We start from the raw sequence: 17,598 nt of genomic DNA, 5'->3' as shown, positions 1-17,598 counted from the left end.
AAATAAACATTTAAAAAAATTTTTTTAAGAATTATCTGGGATCTTGTTAAACTAATAATTCTAATTCAGTAGTTTGGGGGTGGGGGTGTTTCTTAATTTTTAATAAGCAATGAAGTGATGCCAGTGCTGGTCTTGCTACCACATTTGAGTAGCAAGTGTTTATCCGCAAGCACATTTACTGTTTACTTAACAAGAGGTTTGGAAGTAGGCAGTTCCAGGATTGATTCAGCAGCTCTATGGTATCCTTCAGAACACAAACTCCTTCCATCCTTCTGATGTGCCATCATAAATAAGCTGATTTTTTCATCTTAAGCCATTTTGTCATGGTCACAGGGTGTCCAATGCCGCACCAAGTGTCACATCTGCATGTGGCTACAAACACAATTAATTTCCCGAGACTGGACATGCTGCCAGCTTCAAAAATGGGGCAAGGAAGACATGGGAGTGGGTGAGAGTGGAAGTGGGGAAATTGCAGTAAAAAAATCGGATAGGTAGGCATTATGCAGTGTCTGCTAAGAAATGGTATAACCAGGATGCAAACTCATCTGTGTCCTAAAGCTATACTACCTTTCATCTGTTTAATTAAGTATAGCTGAAGTGACTTGGAGTCATCTCAGAAGGCAAGCGTAGAATGTGATTATTCTAAAACATGCTCAATTCTGATGACTTGTACCAGCCAGCCTGAAGAACAAATGTGGTATTGAAAAAAAAGGGAGCAGATCTGTTTGGAGCATAGATGTGAAGAACCAAATAAGCATTGCCTAGTTACAAAGATGCTGCTCAGCAGACAACTATTCTTCTATGAGGCAGAGATTTTCAGATAGATTAGATGCACACATTAAAATATCCCTTAAAAATGATCTATCTTGACTCCATGCTCACCAGAAAACTTTCTGATTTATCATTTGATCTGCTACGTAATCAGAAGAGGGGGTGGTTCCCTGGTGAATCTACACAAGTTACTATTTCTCTGGGAAACAATAACTCACTGGAAATTATTTTGCTCACTGGAAATAAGCATTTGGACAGAGAGAAGAACTCAGAGACACACCCATGTACAAATGGAAACTTATTATGCAATGAAAGTGGAACCACAAATCACTATATGTTTAGGTGATGTTGGGAAAACTGGCTCTCCCATTTGGGAGAAAATTTTTAAACAAAATTTCAAAAAGACAATGAGTATCAGTTTATATCAATTAGACTCGTCTCTCAGGAAGATGGAAAAGGGTGTTCACTGGAGCATTGTTTATATTGCTGGGGAGTTGAAGGTAATGTGGGTTGCCAATCCTGACAAAGTGAATAGGTTGGAGGCAATGGATTATACATACCATATAAGAATAAGAACAGATCTTCAAAACATAGTACTTAATGACAAAAGACAGAATGCAATACTATTGATGTGAACTAAAAATACAAGCACATAAAGTAATACACAAGTTGCTAACACATTCAAGTAAAAAAGATACACATAAAATATATTAAAGTATCTATGAGGATAGGGGAATGGGAGTAGAGTATGATGATCAAAAGGAATGGATGGATGGATGGATGGATGGATTGATGGATGGGTGGATGGATATATAAAGAGGGATCAATAATGATAATATGCCAGTCACTGAAGAATGGCATTAACTCAACTTTCTGCACCTAAGATGCCAACAAAAAAATCAGCACATGCAGGCAAGTATATATACAGGCATATATTTATCTATACAGTATACATATATAGACACAAATTTTTAAAAGCTAAAAATGAATACATGGAGATTTCGTTTGTTCATTTGTTTTCTTGTGACTTCCTGTAGATGTCCTGACAAAAGAAAGTCCCAGGGCCTACGAAGCCGAGTCAGAGCCCAGGCCTGAAGACAGATCCAAGCCAGCTTTCCTGACTAATCCACCTTCCTGGTCCACAACCATCATGTCTCTTTCGAACTACAACCATAAATCTAAGAGGTTTTAATTAGTAAACTAGAATATCATCTTTCCGTCTAGTTAGAATGTATTCTTCATTCCCTTCAGGAGATTATACATGTTCATTTTTATTTTTACTCAGTTACTATTTCTGTGTCTAAGTTCTTCAGCTAATGGAAAGAGGCAGCCTGTTAATATCTCCTCATTCGTACTAATATATTGTTTTCATATTGTCATGGCTATTACTGCTATAGATAATTTTATAGATAATTTTCTTGGGTATTTTTGGTGCAAAGGTAGATATGTTTTTTTGTGTTTAAGAAATAACTCCTGATATTTAAGAGATATCAGGAAGGCAAAAACATTTAAGGCAAAGACGCTATAAATAGAAAACTAGCTCACTGAATTGTAAACTAGCATTTGGAATGGAAAAAAAAAAATGAGCGTGTCCTTAAGTGGAAGAGAATGTTTGCACAGGAGGCTGACTGTTGTTTTAAATTAACCTTGATGCTAGGATTTAACCCTTTGCTCCAGAGGACATTAAATAGGTTAATTTCTAACCAATTGGAACCAAAGGGTTACAGGGGCAAAATTATGAAAATTCTTTCATCATGCTTGAGTTTAGAAATTCTGTGATCTGAGTGCTAAGCAAAATGTCAAGACAAATTCCTTTTGCCCTGGCTTTTTATAAAAGTAAGTTGTAAGATGTATACCAATATATTTAAGGGAAACAGCTGCACAAGCAAAGAGAACTATTAAAATATCTCCTTGATGTAAAAATCCAAATGAATATACATATACTTTCATAATAACCAATAGAGAATTTAGAACAGCTAAAAATGTAAGTGCTTGCATGGTGTGCTTCTTATAGCCCCAGTCTCTCTCTAAAGTAATATTATGACTTTGTAGCTTTATGCTATCTTCTTAAAATGCCATTTATATGCATGCAGGCATAGCCCACTGCTACTTATTGGTGTTCTAGTTTGCCTTTAGGCTAGTCTAGTTGGGAATGAACTCCAGGCTCTTATCTCAGATAAGATGTAGAGCCCAAAGGCAGGATCATAACATTCTAATTGCATGCCCTTTGGACAAAAATCTGTGACCAAAGTCACTGTAGCTCTAGAAATAAAAAGTGGAATCAACCCAATCAAAATGCCAATGTGAGGAAATAATGCAATAAAGCATTAGAGGAAGTATGTTCCCCTACACAAACATAAAGACATAAAGGGAAATATTTGAAATCAGGACTATTAAATTGATAGTGGAAAGATGTGCACCTTTAGGATTTTATTCAAGAACCAAGATTTATTACATTATTTAACCAACTGCTGAAAAAAAAAATAATATGCCAGGTACTATCATTTGTCTTGTAGTACTTTCCAATTTGAGAATGAAATTTGAAAAGGGAGGGAAAGGCATAGAAATTATTAGGGGAAGCTAACTCTAGGAAGTAAGTTTGAGAAGGTTCTGCCTTGCGGCTATTCTCCAGGCTTTAGGCAGAGAAAGAGCCACAAATAAGGTGACTGTTTAATTCATCATCCAGATGTTTTGAGAGTGAAAGGGAACACTGTTAGTAAATACGCAAGAGCAATAGGTGGAAACCAAGAATGTCCCAGGCAAACTGGATATATGTATACTCTAACTGTAAACATGATGTTGCCTCAGAGGCACTAGAAAGATGCTTAGCCAATATCTGAATTTCCATAATTAGAGCTTTATTCCTTTGACTTATACCAACAAGGGGATTGTCTCAGTTTCCATAAAATTATTTCTGGGAAAAGTAATCACTAAGTCATTTATATTTTAACATAAATAAACTGTTCAGATTCTTCCCAGAGGGCAAGTTTGGAGGGAGAGAAACACCAGTCTGTAGAACTCTGCACTAAATTTGGCTGAGCGAAGAGGGAAAAGAATACTAGATGAAGGGAGCTGGAGAGGTGTAAGGATGCCCCTGGCCAAAAAGACCCAGACTCCATCTGGAGAAATACCTAAGGAAACACAGGTGCCAAGTTTCCTCAGCTCAAGAGATCTATGCTCAGCCAAGCTCAGGGTACACATGTTCCCCCAAAGATCCCATCACTAGCAGGATGTAAAGAATGCTCATGAAGCATCCTGCTCTAAGTAACCCAGCTTAGAAACTCACAGTATAAGCCAGTTTTATAATGTTCAGAGATGGCTTTCCCTTCACCACACAGAACCAGTGAGAGAAAAGTCCCAAGTCAGACCACGTTTTGATGGCCCCTTCCTTACTCCACACAGAGTGGGAGCATTAGGGAAGGATTGGGTGAAGAACCCTGAGTTAACCCTACAAAGCATCCTTTCTCACAGAAAAGAGTAAGGGATTGTTTTGCATTTCTTGACTCTGAGCAATTTCTATCTCAGATTTAATCACTATTTGTTGTGAATCCTTAGTACTGAAAACAACCACAAAATAAATAAATAAATAAATAAAGTCTCCAGGCTATAATTTGGTGCATTTTTGACCAGTAATTTGCATCAACCCCATCCTTGCTTTTCACAACAACAGGTTATACAAGCAAGGTAATAGCCAGTGACCATTCACGTTTTATGAATATATAAATGAACTGAAGGGCGTCTCTGGAGAAGATTGCAGGTTTTACCTAAAGCTACTTTCAGACATAAGGTCCTGAAATAGAAACTTACAATCTGAACAGAAGTCAAATGGCTCCAGAATGCCTGTACCAAGGTGTTCTTGCCAAAAGTTCTGCTAAGGCAAACGCACCATCCACAAAAAGGCTACGAATCAGAGCCCAGCCTATACTAACCCCGTCAAGATTTGCTGCTTAGAGCAGCTCTATCCAGTAGAACCTTCTGCAATGATGGGAATGTCCTATATCTGTGCTGCCCAACATGGTAGCTATTGGTCACATGTGGGTATTGAACACTTGAAATATAGCCATTACAACTGAAGAACTGAATTTTTAGTTTTATTTTCATAATTTAAATTAATTTTATTCAAATTTAATTTTTAAAACTTTTTTTTTTTACTGTTTATTTATTTTTGAGAGAGAGAGAAAGAGTGTGAGCAGAGGAGAGGTAGGGAGAGAAGGAGACACAGAATCTGAAGCAGGCTCCAGGCTCTCAGAGGTCAGCACAGAGCCCAATGTGGGACTTGAACTCATGAACCACGAGATCATGACCTGAGCCAAAGTCGGATGCTTAACCAACTGAGCCACCCAGGTGCCCCTAAAACATTTTTTTATTTGAGTGGTTGATACACAATGTTACATTAGTTTCAGGTGTACAACATAGTGATTTGACAAGTTTATCCATTAGGCTATGCTTACCACAAGTATAGCTATCATGTGTCACCATACAATACTATTACCATATTTTGGACTATATTTTGGACTTCTGAAGTTGGCTGTGCCTTTTATTCCCATGTCTTATTCATTCTATAACTGTAAGCCTGTATGTCCCACTCTCCTTCACCCATTTTGCCCATCTCTGTACCACTCTCTCTTCTGGCAACCATCAGTTTATTCTCTGTATTTGCAGTTTTGATTTTGCTTTTGTATGTTTCTTTTTTTTTAATTCCACATATGAGTGAAATCTTGTGGTAGCTGGCTTTCCCAATCTGACCTATTTCACTTAGTATAGTACCCTCTAGGTCTATCCATGTTGTGACAAATGGCACAATTTCATCCTTTTTATGGCTGTGTAATACTCCATAATATATATATACCACATCTTTCTTATTAATGGACTTCCTCTTGATGAACTCAGGCTGCTTCCATATCTTGCCTGTTGTAAATAATGCTGCAATAAACATAGGGGCGCATGTATCTTTTTGAATTAATGTTTTCACTTTCTTTAGGTAAATACCCAGTACTGGAATTATTGGATCATAGGATATTTCTATTTATAATTGTTTAAGGACTCTTAATTCTATTTTCCACAGTGGCTGCACCAATTTACATTCTCACCAACAATACACAAGGATTCCTTTTTCTCCGCATCCTTGCCAACACTTGTTTCTTGTGTTGTTGATGTTAGCCACTCTGACAGCTGTAAGATCTCATTGTGGTTTTGATTTTCATTTCCCTGATGTGAAAATTAATGTAAATTCAAATAGTTACCCGTGGCTAGTGCTACCAACTCAAGTCTAGAAGTTAAACCAGTGTAAAGAAAGCAATTGGGAAGTTACCTTTAACTTCAGCAAAGAATCTAGCAAGGTAATATTTGATGCCTTTATATTTTTAACTGTGTAAAAAACTGCAATTTGGCCCTATTCTCTCAATTCTTCACAGAGTCCTTCTAGGTCTTTTCATGATCTGGTCTGCCACCCCTCCCCACCTTCACCCGTTACCTTGAGGATCTCCGCTCCCACTTCTCTACCCCTCCCTCACTTGGCTCCAGCTCTAGTGGCCCCCTTGCAGCATCCCTGACCCAGGGCCTTTGCACTTACCATTTTCTCTGCCCAGACCGTTCTTCTCTTAGCTACCTGCATGGGTTACTCCCTCCTCTCTTTCAAATTAATGTTCAAAAATATTATGTTCTCAGTGAGACTTTTCCTGACCACTTTATTAAGAATTGCAATGCTCACCCCAGACACACATCCTCCTTTCTTTCCCCAATTTTGCCTCTTGAGTGTTTATCCTCTTCTAATATACTTCTAACATAATTCACTTACTTTTTATGTCTATCTTCCCCGTTAGAATGTGAGTTCCATGAAGGAAAGGATTTTCATTTGTTTGGTTCACTTCTGTAGTTGGTGGTGTGCTCATAAATTTTTAACAACCACCTCTCTGGAGGATAAGGAATGCCCTGATTTGTAGCATTCGCCAAAATTTGTGGTATAAATATTCCTATCGTGACAAATTTCAAGCTATCAACAAGAAGTTACCAAACATGGAGTTGGGAAGAGATATGTACAATCAGCTCTCATTTCAACACAGCTCCAGCACACCACCAACTTTACAAGTCCCAGCTCCTAAGACACTTCAAAATTCCCAAACAGCATTTCCCACGCTTTGCTCTTGATAACAATCACCTGGGGCTCTTAAAACTTAACCAGGCTAAAGCCTAGATAATCCCCTCCTCTGGGGATTCTGATTAAGAGGATCTGGGATGGCAATGGAGAATTTATATTTTTAAACTAATACCCTAAGTGCTTCTTATCATCAACTTAGCCCAGTCCACATCCATCTTCCAACTCAGGTTAGTCCCTCCAGACCTAAAGAGCAGCCTTGGGCCAGAGGAGATGGAGAAACCAGCCTATTATCTAAACAAAGGTAGACAGACTCAGGTGGGAAAACTCCTGAGACCCTTCAGCACACCTGCTTTTCCCTCTTTTCCCAGAGGACATGGAGATGGGGACACACTGAAGACATGTGGAACCTCGCTTAACAATGGTCCTATTTCTCTAATGCAACAAATATAAAATACCACTGAAACAGCAAGATGTGTAGAAGGCTACGTTTCAACAATGATGTTTGAAAAGAAACATTTTCCTTTTGAAAATGTTCACATTCAATTTCTGTATTTATTAAAACTGAGGAGAAATTATATAATAACCAGATCATGTTCTGTGTCTACAAAAATTCACTAGGTCTTACAATGATGAATGTCTATCACTGGATTATTTATTAATTTGTAAAAAGATAAATATCTTCAACCAAACCTGGGTTCACACTGGGGATCGTATACATAGTAAGACACAGCCTCTGCCCACAGTCTCCTGGGGACACATGCAAGTAAATGGGAAATGCAGAAGGATAGTAGTTTAGGGGAAGGGGGATGGTTTCTGAAAGAAGTGCCATCCGAACTGAGGCCCAGAGGAATGGTTATTACCCAGAATAAGGCATAGGTGGTGGCAAACAGGTTCCAGAATGCTCAAAGACCAGGAGTGACTAGAACTTTCAGTGAGATCAGGGAAAGGATAAGACTTGAGACTCAGGGAATGAGTTCAGGCCATGTTTTTCACTGTTTAAAACAATGTTTTACTGGCCAGCATTACCTTCATTCCAAAACCAGACAAAGACCCCACTAAAAAGAACAATATCCCTGATGAACACGGATGCAAAAATTCTCAACAAGATACTAGCAAATCAAATACAAGAGTACATTAAATGAATGATTCACCATGATCAAGTGGAATTTATTCCTGGACTAGAGGGGTGGTTCAATATTCACAAATCAATCAATGTGATATATCACATTAATAAAAGAAAGGATAAGAACCATATGAACCTCTCAATAGATGCAGAAAAAACATTTGACAAAATATAGAAGCTATTCTTGATAAAGACTTTCAACTAAGCAGGTACAGATGGAACATACCAAATCATAATAAAGGTCAGATACGAAAGGCCCACAGCTAACATCATCTTCAATGGGGAACAACTAAGAGCTTTTTTTTCTATGGTCAGGAATAAGACAGAGATATCCACTCACACCATTACTATTTAACATAGTACTGGAAATCCTAGCCTCAGCAATCAAACAATAAAAAGAAATAAAAGGCATCCAAATCGGCAAGGAAGAAGTCAAATTTTCACTATTTGCAGGTGACATGATACTCTATATAGAAAATCCGAAAGACTCCAACAAAATATTGCCAGAATCAATGCATGAATTCAGCAAGGTCGCAGGATATAAAATCAACATATAGAAATCTGTTGCATTTCTATACACCAATAATGGAGCAGAAAAAGAAATGAGAGAATCAATGCTGATTGCACCAAAAACCATAAGATAGTTAGGAATAAACCTAACCAGAGAGGTAAAACATGTCTACTCTGAAAACTAAAGAAATTGAAGATGACACAAAGAAATGGAAATCTATTGCTCATGGATTGGAAAAACATTATTAAAATGTTTATACTCGCACTGCAGTCTACACATTCAGTGCAATCCCTAACAAAATACCAACAGCATTTTTCACAGAGCTAGAACAAACAATCCTAAAATTTGTATGGAGCCACAAAAGACCCTGAATAACCAAAGCAATCCTGAAAAAGAAAAACAAAACTGGAGGCATCATGATTCCGGACTTCAAGCTGTATTACAAAGGTGTAGTTATCAAGACAGTATGGTACTGGCACAAAAACAGACACATAGATCAATGGAACAGAATAGAAAACCCAGAAATGGACCCACAACTCATCTGTGACAAAGCAGGAAAGAATATCCAATGGAAAAAAGACAGTCTCTTCAACAAATGGTGTTGGGAAAACTGGACAATGACATGCAGAAGAATGAAACTTGACCACTTTCTTACACCATACATGAAAATAAATCCAAAATGGATTAAAGACCTAAATGTGAGACAGAAAACCATCAAAATCCTAGAGGTGACAACAAGCAGCAACCTCTTTGACCTTGGCAGTAGCAACTTCTTACTAGACACATCACTGGAGGCAAAGGAAACAAAAGCAAACATGAACTATTGGGACTTCACCAAGATAAAAAGCTTCTGCACAGCAAGGAAACAATCAACAAAATTGTTGGGAATGGGAGATACTACCAAATGACATATTTGATAAAGGGCTAGTATCCAAAATCCAAAATTTATAAAGAACTTATCAATTCAACACCCTAAAAAACAAATAATCCAGTGAACAAATGGGCAGGAGACATGAATAGACATTTTTCCAAAGAAGACATCCAGATGGCTAACAGACACATGAAAAGATGCTCAACATCACTCATCGTCAGGGAAATACAAATCAAAACCATGATGAGATACTACTTCACACCTGTCAGAATGGCTAAAATTAACAACAGGAAAAAATAGATGTTGGCAAGGATGCAGATAAAGGAGAACTCTTGTGTACTCTTGTTGGGAATAAAAAGTGGTACAGCCATTGTGGAAAACAACAATCCCACTTCTTGGTATACCTGAAGGAAATGAAATCACTCCCATGTTCAGTGCAGCCCTATTCACAATAGCCAAGACATGGAAACAACGTAAGTACCTGTCAATAAACGAATGGATAAAGGAAATGCGTAAGTATATACACATATATACAATGGAACATTTTTCAGCCATAATAAAGAAGAAAATCTTGCCATGGAGAACATGGATAAAAACTTGAAGACATTCATGCTAAGTGAAAAAAGTCAGAGAAAGACAAATACTCTATGAATTCAGTTAAACGTGTAATCTAAAAAAGCTGACCTCACAGAAACAATAGAATGGTGGTTGCCAGGGGCTGGGAAATGGAGGAAATGGGGAGATGAGGGTCAAAGGGTACAACTTCTATTTATAAAATGAATACGTTTGGGGGATCTAATGTACAGCATGGTGACCATAGTTAACAATACTGTATTTTATACGTGAAAGTTGATCAGAGAGTAAATCTTAAATGATCTCACCACACACACACACACACACACACACACACACACACACACACACAATAACTATAACCTTATCATTGTAATCATTTCACTATATATATGTATTTTGAGTCATCACATTGCAAACCTCAAATCTACACAATGTTATATGTCAATTATATCTCAATAACGCTGAGGGAAAAAAGAAATCAGAATGCAGTTACTCTTGGGAGCAAATGGTCGCTGGAAAGAAACCCAAGAGGGACTTTTGAGGAGTGAGTAATGCTCAGTTTCTGATCATGTTGTGGATACACAGGTGTGTGGAGTTTGTGAATGCTCATCAAGGCGTATACTTACAATATGTGCACTCTGCGGCCTGTATATTATACTTAAATAAAAACTTAAGTTGAAGAATATATAGTGCTCTTTTATCTGTAAATTGTAAAATACTTTTCTCACTCTTCTCTGTTTCCTGTGCTCTTCTCTTTTGTTATTGAATTTTTAACTCATGGCCTTAAGTCTGTATCTCGTGACAGTGGGTCACCAGCCTCTTTTAAATTGATGTTCCCATGTCAGCTGATATGAGTGGCTGGAAATGACCAGCTGTAGTTGCTGACTGGGTCCCACACTAATGCCCAGACTGGCCTGGCAATATCACATGGTCCTATCATTGCGATCTCTGGCATGTACACCTGACACAGAATACCAGGTGTAGGTTAATGAAAAACATGGAAAAGAAGGGGAAAGCTTAATACTGTCAAGGCTTGTTAACAAGAAAATATAATTATATACTTTATATTTTCAGCAGAAAACTCAAGAGGGTTAGCCTGCACATTGTTATGAATGTAACATTCCTGCCAAATCAGATTCATAAAATAATGATTTAAGATGTTAATCTATTTTTATGAATTGTTGTCATAATTGAACTGGAGAAAGCAAAGCACTGGTTTATGACTACAAATTTTCCTTATTCATCTAGCACATAATAGCTCAATCTAGTTTCCTGAATTACACTCTTCGTCAAAAATCCTAGGGGCGCCTGGGTGGCGCAGTCGGTTAAGCGTCCGACTTCAGCCAGGTCACGATCTCGCGGTCCGTGAGTTCGAGCCCCGCGTCAGGCTCTGGGCTGATGGCTCAGAGCCTGGAGCCTGTTTCCGATTCTGTGTCTCCCTCTCTCTCTGCCCCTCCCCCGTTCATGCTCTGTCTCTCTCTGTCCCAAAAATAAATAAAAGTTGGAAAAAAAAAAAAAGCTGCTAGAAAATGCATATTTAAAAAAAAAAAAAAATTTCTTTCTCCTATAACCAGTGAGGAGACCTTCAGGTTTTCTAAGCCAATTAAAATAACTGCTTTTTTTTAAATTTTTTAAACATTTATTTATTATTGAGAGACTGAGAGAGACAGAGCATGAGCAGGGGAGGGGCCGAGAGACAGGGAAACACAGAATCCAAAGCAGGCTCCAGGCTCTGAGCTGTCAGCACAGAGCCCAACACGGGGCTTGAACTCACGGAGTATGAGATCATGACCTGAGCCGAGGTCAGACGCTTAACGGACGGAGCCACGCAGGCTCCCCAAAGAACTGATTTTTTTAAATTAGATCCAAAGACTAGTTTTTGTTTAAGCCTTAGAAGACACTTCCGATGTAACTTAGTTGAACCTAAAAATATTCAAAACCACAACACACATTTCTTAATTACCAAGAAAAGTTCTTAATTAAGCAAATGTTTACTGAGCACCTATATGATACAAATGGGAATCCGATTTACAGATTCTGGGTGCTTCCTACTCCACTATCTTTCCAGAATCCTATCTGGCTTGGGTTTAAATCCCAACCTGCTCCATATCTTGTGGGATATTTCACATGAAAAATTTGACCTCTATACTTCCTTGTCTACATAATGAAAGTAATAAATTGCCTCAAATTAATTAAATTATATAACGCATGCAAAAAAACCCTCAGGTGTAAATGTGAGCTTTCAAATAATAATAGTTTATAAGACATTATTATTAAACTTTGCAATGAGAAAGAATGAAATATGGTCCTTTGTAGCAACATGGATGGAACTGGAGAGTGTTATGCTAAGTGAAACAAGCCATACAGAGAAAGACAGATACCATATGTTTTCACTCTTAGGTGGATCCTGAGAAACTTAACAGAAACCCATGGGGGAGGGGAAGGGAAAAAAAAAAAAAAGGAGGTTAGAGTGGGAGAGAGCCAAAGCATAAGAGACTCTTAAAAACTTAGAACAAACTGAGGGTTGATGGGGGGGTGGGAGGGAGGGGAGGGTGGGTGATGGGTATTGAGGAGGGCACCTTTTGGGATGAGCACTGGGTGTTGTATGGAAACCAATTTGACAATAAACTTCATATATTGGAAAAAAAATAAATTTTGCATGGTGTTGCATTCAAGAAGTTTCCTTGTTGAGAGTTTACAGAGATTTCCTAAGAGAAGTGACCAGAGCTTGAAATTTTGTTCTACCACCTTGAGTCACATGCTGCTCCATAGCTGTGGGCTTTATGAAATTCTTTCTCCTAATATTTCCATCTACTGAATACTCTTCTGCCCTAAGAAGCCAAGTTAATATTTAAATTCACCTCTCATGTAGGAAGTGGCAACTATGTTTGACTGATTGACATAAGTCCAATGGGGAGAAATTCTGTCAATAACAGTAATAAATATATGTGAACAGGTGAACAGAATATCTAGTGATGAAACTATAGCTGATGGCTCACCTATCTACTCCCAGTTCCCTCTTTTAAACTAGGAAGAATTCAAGTGACATATTCTCCTCAAGGAGAAATGCCTCATAAACAGGTATTAGAGAAGGAAAGCATGTAACCAAAGCCAGGTAGTTTCTACAGAAAAGGAATACCAGGAAACTCTAAGCAGCTTTTTAATCTGTGGACAAAATAATTACTGAGACTGAGCTGGTAATCATTACTCCCACTGAAAGAGTGATAACCCTACAATCAATTCAAAATGATTTAAAGACTTGGGCCACCTGGGTGGCTCAAGAGTTGAGTGTTCAACTCTTGATTTCGGCTCAGGTCATGATCCCAGGGTCACAGGATTCAGTCCCATGTTGGGCTTCATGCTGAGCATGGAGCCTGCTTAAGATTCTCTCTCTCTCTCTCTCTCTCTCTCTCTCTCTCTCTCTCTCTCTCTCTCTCTCTCTCCCCCCCTCCCCTACTCACTCCCTCTCTCTGTCTGTCAAATAAATAAAATGAAAAATTTTTAATAAAGGCTTAAATATAAGACCCTAAACTATAAAACTCTTAGAAGAAAACATAAGTTCCAACAACCTACAACATTCTATCTGTTATCATTGGGAAAAAATTCCATTAACTAAGTATATTTAGAAATCAAAATGATCTGTAATCTAATGATACTTGTTTTCTGTAATTGGATTTTTATACATAGTTTTATTTATGGAAGAAAAATAATGACTGAAACTTACCCTGGTACTCTTTAAACATTTTTTAAAAATATTTATTTATTTTGGGGAGACAGAGAGACAGAGTGCAAGCAGGGGAGGGGCAGAGAGAGAGGGAGACACAGAATCTGAAGCAGGCTCAAGGCTCTGCACTGTCAGCACAGAGTCCAATGTGGGGCTTAAATCATGAACCGTGAGATCATGACCTGGGCTGAAGTTGGATGCCTAACCTACTGAGCCACCCAGGCACCCCTATCTTGGTACTCTTTATCATACATAAGACTTGCAGGGAGATTCATGTGTTACAGAAGTATATGCCAAATAACTTTTAACAGCCTTTCCAGTAGTCATCACACAAGAATCTTTTAATCTTCCATTAACTCTCCCAGTTTTCTTCACTTCATCCCGCATAGGGACTTTGACCCAGAAGACACCATTCTGGCAGAAGAATTATGATTTGTCATAAGTGCTGATACTTTGGGCAACAGCAATAACATAGCTTCTATTTTTCTTTTCTTTCTTCTTCTCTCCCTTTCCTCCTTCTACTTAAAAAAATTTTTTTTCAGAGTTAATTTTACTCACACTACAAATCATGTAATTTTTACAACGATCATGTGAGGCAGGCAGTACAGGTATTACTGTCCACATTTCTCAGCTGAGAAAACTAAAGCAGGCAAAGAGAGACTGCACAAAGAACTAGCCTATAACACAGTTTCTTTGGCTACAAGCACAAAATATTCTCCAATTGAAAAGGAAAAGTGGGCATAAACGTAGACAGGAAAACCAGAGATCGTTAGACAGCCTCAGGAGCCACGCTGGAGATTCACTAGGCAAAGTGCCACTATGGGCAGGAGGGAATATTTAGAGATGAAGTCATCTAGTCCATCACAGCCATTTTACTAAAGAGGAAACTCACTTGCCCTCAGCAGCTAGAAAGTGTAAAGAGAGTTAAGGATTGACGGGCAGGAGACCTGTATTCTGGCCTCATTGTGCTACTAAGCTTAGACCAACCAACCTAGCCATCAACCTACAGACATTTGACATCGATGTTCCACAAGTATTTCAAAACATGTCCAAACTATTTATCTCCCCTCCACCCCCACCGAACTCCCATGGCAATCATCTCAGTAAATGGCCCAGGACAGGATCCTAGTAATCTTCCCTCTCCTTCATCTCCCATGTCATCTCAGTTACCAAATTCTGCTACAAATCTTTCTGATCCACCTCCTTCTCCCCATTTCCAGGCCCTCACTATCCCTGGCTTGGGTTAGGTTACACAGCTGTCCAGCAGGTTTCCTGGATCCTACTCTTGCCCTGTTTCAATCCAACTGCCACTCTGCCTGCCATCACAGAGAGCTTTCTACACCAGAAGTTGTCACTGCTCTAATTATTATTAATCTGTTTTCCAACAACTGGATGAAGCCTAAAGTCCCAAGTAGGACGTCCCAATCTGTTTGTGATTTGGCCTCTGCCCTCTTCTCTCACTTCATCTTTCACCACTCATAATTTCAGCCAAGCCCAAGTTTTGCAGTTCCTCCAATGTCACCTTTGGCTTTGACACTAATGGTTCACTCTTCCTGGAAGTCTCCCCCTTTCCCTGCCCATTGCCTGGCTAAAATTAACTCACCCTTCTAGACTCAGCTTAGGTTGGAACTTTTCCTGGCACCCCTTTTATGTGTTCCTTTGATACTCCCAAGGCATCTTGTGCAGACAAAAGAGTCACTATTCACCCTGAACTATGTTTGCTCACACATCTGTGTCCCTTGCTAAACTCAGCAGTGGAATGGCAGGGACAGCATCCTATTCAGGGCTCAGTATTAACTATTCATCCAACAAATATTTGAGGACCTACTTTATACCTGATATTGTAGGTACAAGGGATATGGCAGTTAACAAAGCAAAGACACTCCTTGTTAGTAAGTGGGAGGTGACATCATAAATGGACACATAAAAAGAATATGAGTGAAAAGTGCTTTGCAGACAATTAAAGTAAGCCATGTGGTATAAAAGTGACTGGATGGCTACGTTAGATGGGGTATGTCAGGAAGTTTCCTCTGGGGAAGTGACATTTAAACTGATAACTGAACGCCAGCAAACCGGTATTGAGAAGAGTACGAAAGATGAAAGAAAAAGTGGCCCATGTGGATGTAAAGCAAGCGTGGGAAAGTAGTGAAGATGGAGTCAGAGAAGACAGGAACCATATTATGAACATTTTGTAGGACAGAATAGAGTTTCGATGTTGTTCCAAGCGTGATGGGGAGTGACATGATCTGATTTACACCTAGGACTGCTATGTTTACACTGCCTAGCGTGTAAACAGACCAGTTTGGAGGAGAGAAAGGTCGGTGGCCTGGATACGGAGGTCGCAGCGGTTTTGGAGACAGTGGACGGACTGGGGATGTAAGTGTGAGTGACAGGGACCTGCCGGTAAGCAGATGCCTTAAGGCTCAGCGCACGTAGATTTTTGGCCCTGGCAGCCGCGTCGGTACTGGGGTATAGAGCAGGCGCACGGCGACTCCTACGAGGAAGAGGGTATCGAAAAAGTTGCTTCGGTGTCCCCCTCCACACACCCCCCCCCCTTCCCCGGACTCTGGAGAGAGTTCAGGTCAGGCAGCTGGAAAGAGACACGCCCAGACCCACAGTAGGCTGCCTGCCATCACCGGGACCGGAGAGCGCGGAGAGTGCCCGACTGGCGGCGCGCGCGGACCCGAACTCCACGTGCCCCGCGCGGGGGTTTCCGCGTCCTCTGGGCGGGGCCGGAAGAGGAAGTCGGCGCTGCAATAGCGGCCCCAGCAGCAGCGGCGGCCCCTGCCCAGCCAGCCCCGCCGCCCGCGCCCGTCCGTGCCGGCCCCAGAGGCAGCGCCGCGGCGGGACCCGGAGACTGTACCAGCCGAGAAGCGCCGCGCCGCCGGGCGCCCAGCAGTCCGATGGGGCCGCAGCGGCCGCTGCCCCTGGCCGCGACCGCCCTGCTCTGGGGCTTCCTGCTCCCGCTGGTAAGGGGGACGGCCGGGCGCTCGGGCCTCCCCGGGGCGGGGCCGGGTCTCCCTGCCCCTTCTCCTCCCCACCCCCGGGCTGCTACCCGGCGTCTCCAGTGCGTGCGCCCTAGCGGCCTGCCCCCCTTCCCGTTTCTCCCTTTCCTTCCAGCCGCCCCTTCTTCAGCCTCGTTTCTCCTGCCTTCCTACCCCACCCCCATTCCCGCCCTTTGAAGTCTTCGAAATACCCACCCCAAGAAAGCTCTCTGTGGAACCCCTCTTGCTACTTTGACCTTCGGGGTTGTCTGTAGTTTTTCTCTGTTCCGGGAATTTTAAATTGACCTCTTGAGTTTTATCGTGTAGCCCGTCTTACAGCATCTTGCTCTTTTTTACCCTTGGAAGAAGAAAAACATTAATACGTGCTCCCGGGGTGTTCAGCGGTTCAAAGACTGCACTTTAATTTAATTGCTCGAATACAGATGATTTTTTTCTTTTTTTTCTTTTTTTTTTTTTTTTTGGTCTTCCTCCTCTTGTAGTTCCTGCTACGCCTCATTTGATTACTGGGTGGGTGGACGGTGTGTTTGGTGTTTCAATTTTTATATTTCTTGGAAATTTGACTTAGGGATTTTCAGGTTGGAAACTTCTGGGAGCTTTATCGACACAGAATTGGTATAGTGTGTGCCTGTCTAGTTCTTTCCATTAGAATATGTAACTTCTCTGATACAGTGTATTTTGCATCCTCTGCTGTTTAAAGAATTACTATTAGTGAATATATTTAATACAAAAGTATCTTTAACATTTATTGAAAAACCAAAATCAGAACGTAAAATAGTTAAGTGCCTTTGGTGTATTCATAACTTTGCTAGGCAACGTGAGGAACATGGAAGATAATGTATCTAAAAATTGTCTTTGTGAGGTGGAGGGGAAGTGTAATATAAAAAGAACAATAAAGTGGCGGTGTAGTCTGAAGCTTTGAG

At 40.2% G+C, this 17,598-nt stretch overlaps 2 protein-coding genes across 4 annotated transcripts in view; both read left to right on the top strand.

Annotated features, from left to right (window-relative positions):
* The window catches only part of LOC147580219 (uncharacterized), a 93,652-nt gene extending 91,665 nt beyond the window's left edge, over window positions 1-1,987 (top strand). For both annotated transcript variants that reach the window (XM_086710674.1, XM_086710679.1), the window contains one exon: window positions 1,809-1,987. In XM_086710674.1, the coding sequence (XP_086566800.1) occupies window positions 1,809-1,963 (155 nt within the window). In that variant the 3' untranslated portion in view covers window positions 1,964-1,987. The remainder of the gene's footprint in view (window positions 1-1,808) is intronic.
* A 14,409-nt stretch (window positions 1,988-16,396) lies between these two features.
* Window positions 16,397-17,598, top strand: part of SPPL2A (signal peptide peptidase like 2A) — a 51,906-nt gene continuing 50,704 nt past the window's right edge. For both annotated transcript variants that reach the window (XM_086710670.1, XM_086710669.1), the window contains exon 1: window positions 16,397-16,642. In XM_086710670.1, coding sequence (XP_086566796.1) covers window positions 16,577-16,642 — 66 coding nt within the window. In that variant the 5' untranslated portion in view covers window positions 16,397-16,576. The remainder of the gene's footprint in view (window positions 16,643-17,598) is intronic.

This window comes from Puma concolor, chromosome B3 (assembly GCF_028749965.1).
Source record: "Puma concolor isolate L17-30 chromosome B3, mPumCon1.1.hap2, whole genome shotgun sequence".
NCBI classification, from domain to species: Eukaryota; Metazoa; Chordata; class Mammalia; order Carnivora; family Felidae; genus Puma; species Puma concolor.
This window is presented reverse-complemented; position numbering and strand designations above follow the sequence as displayed.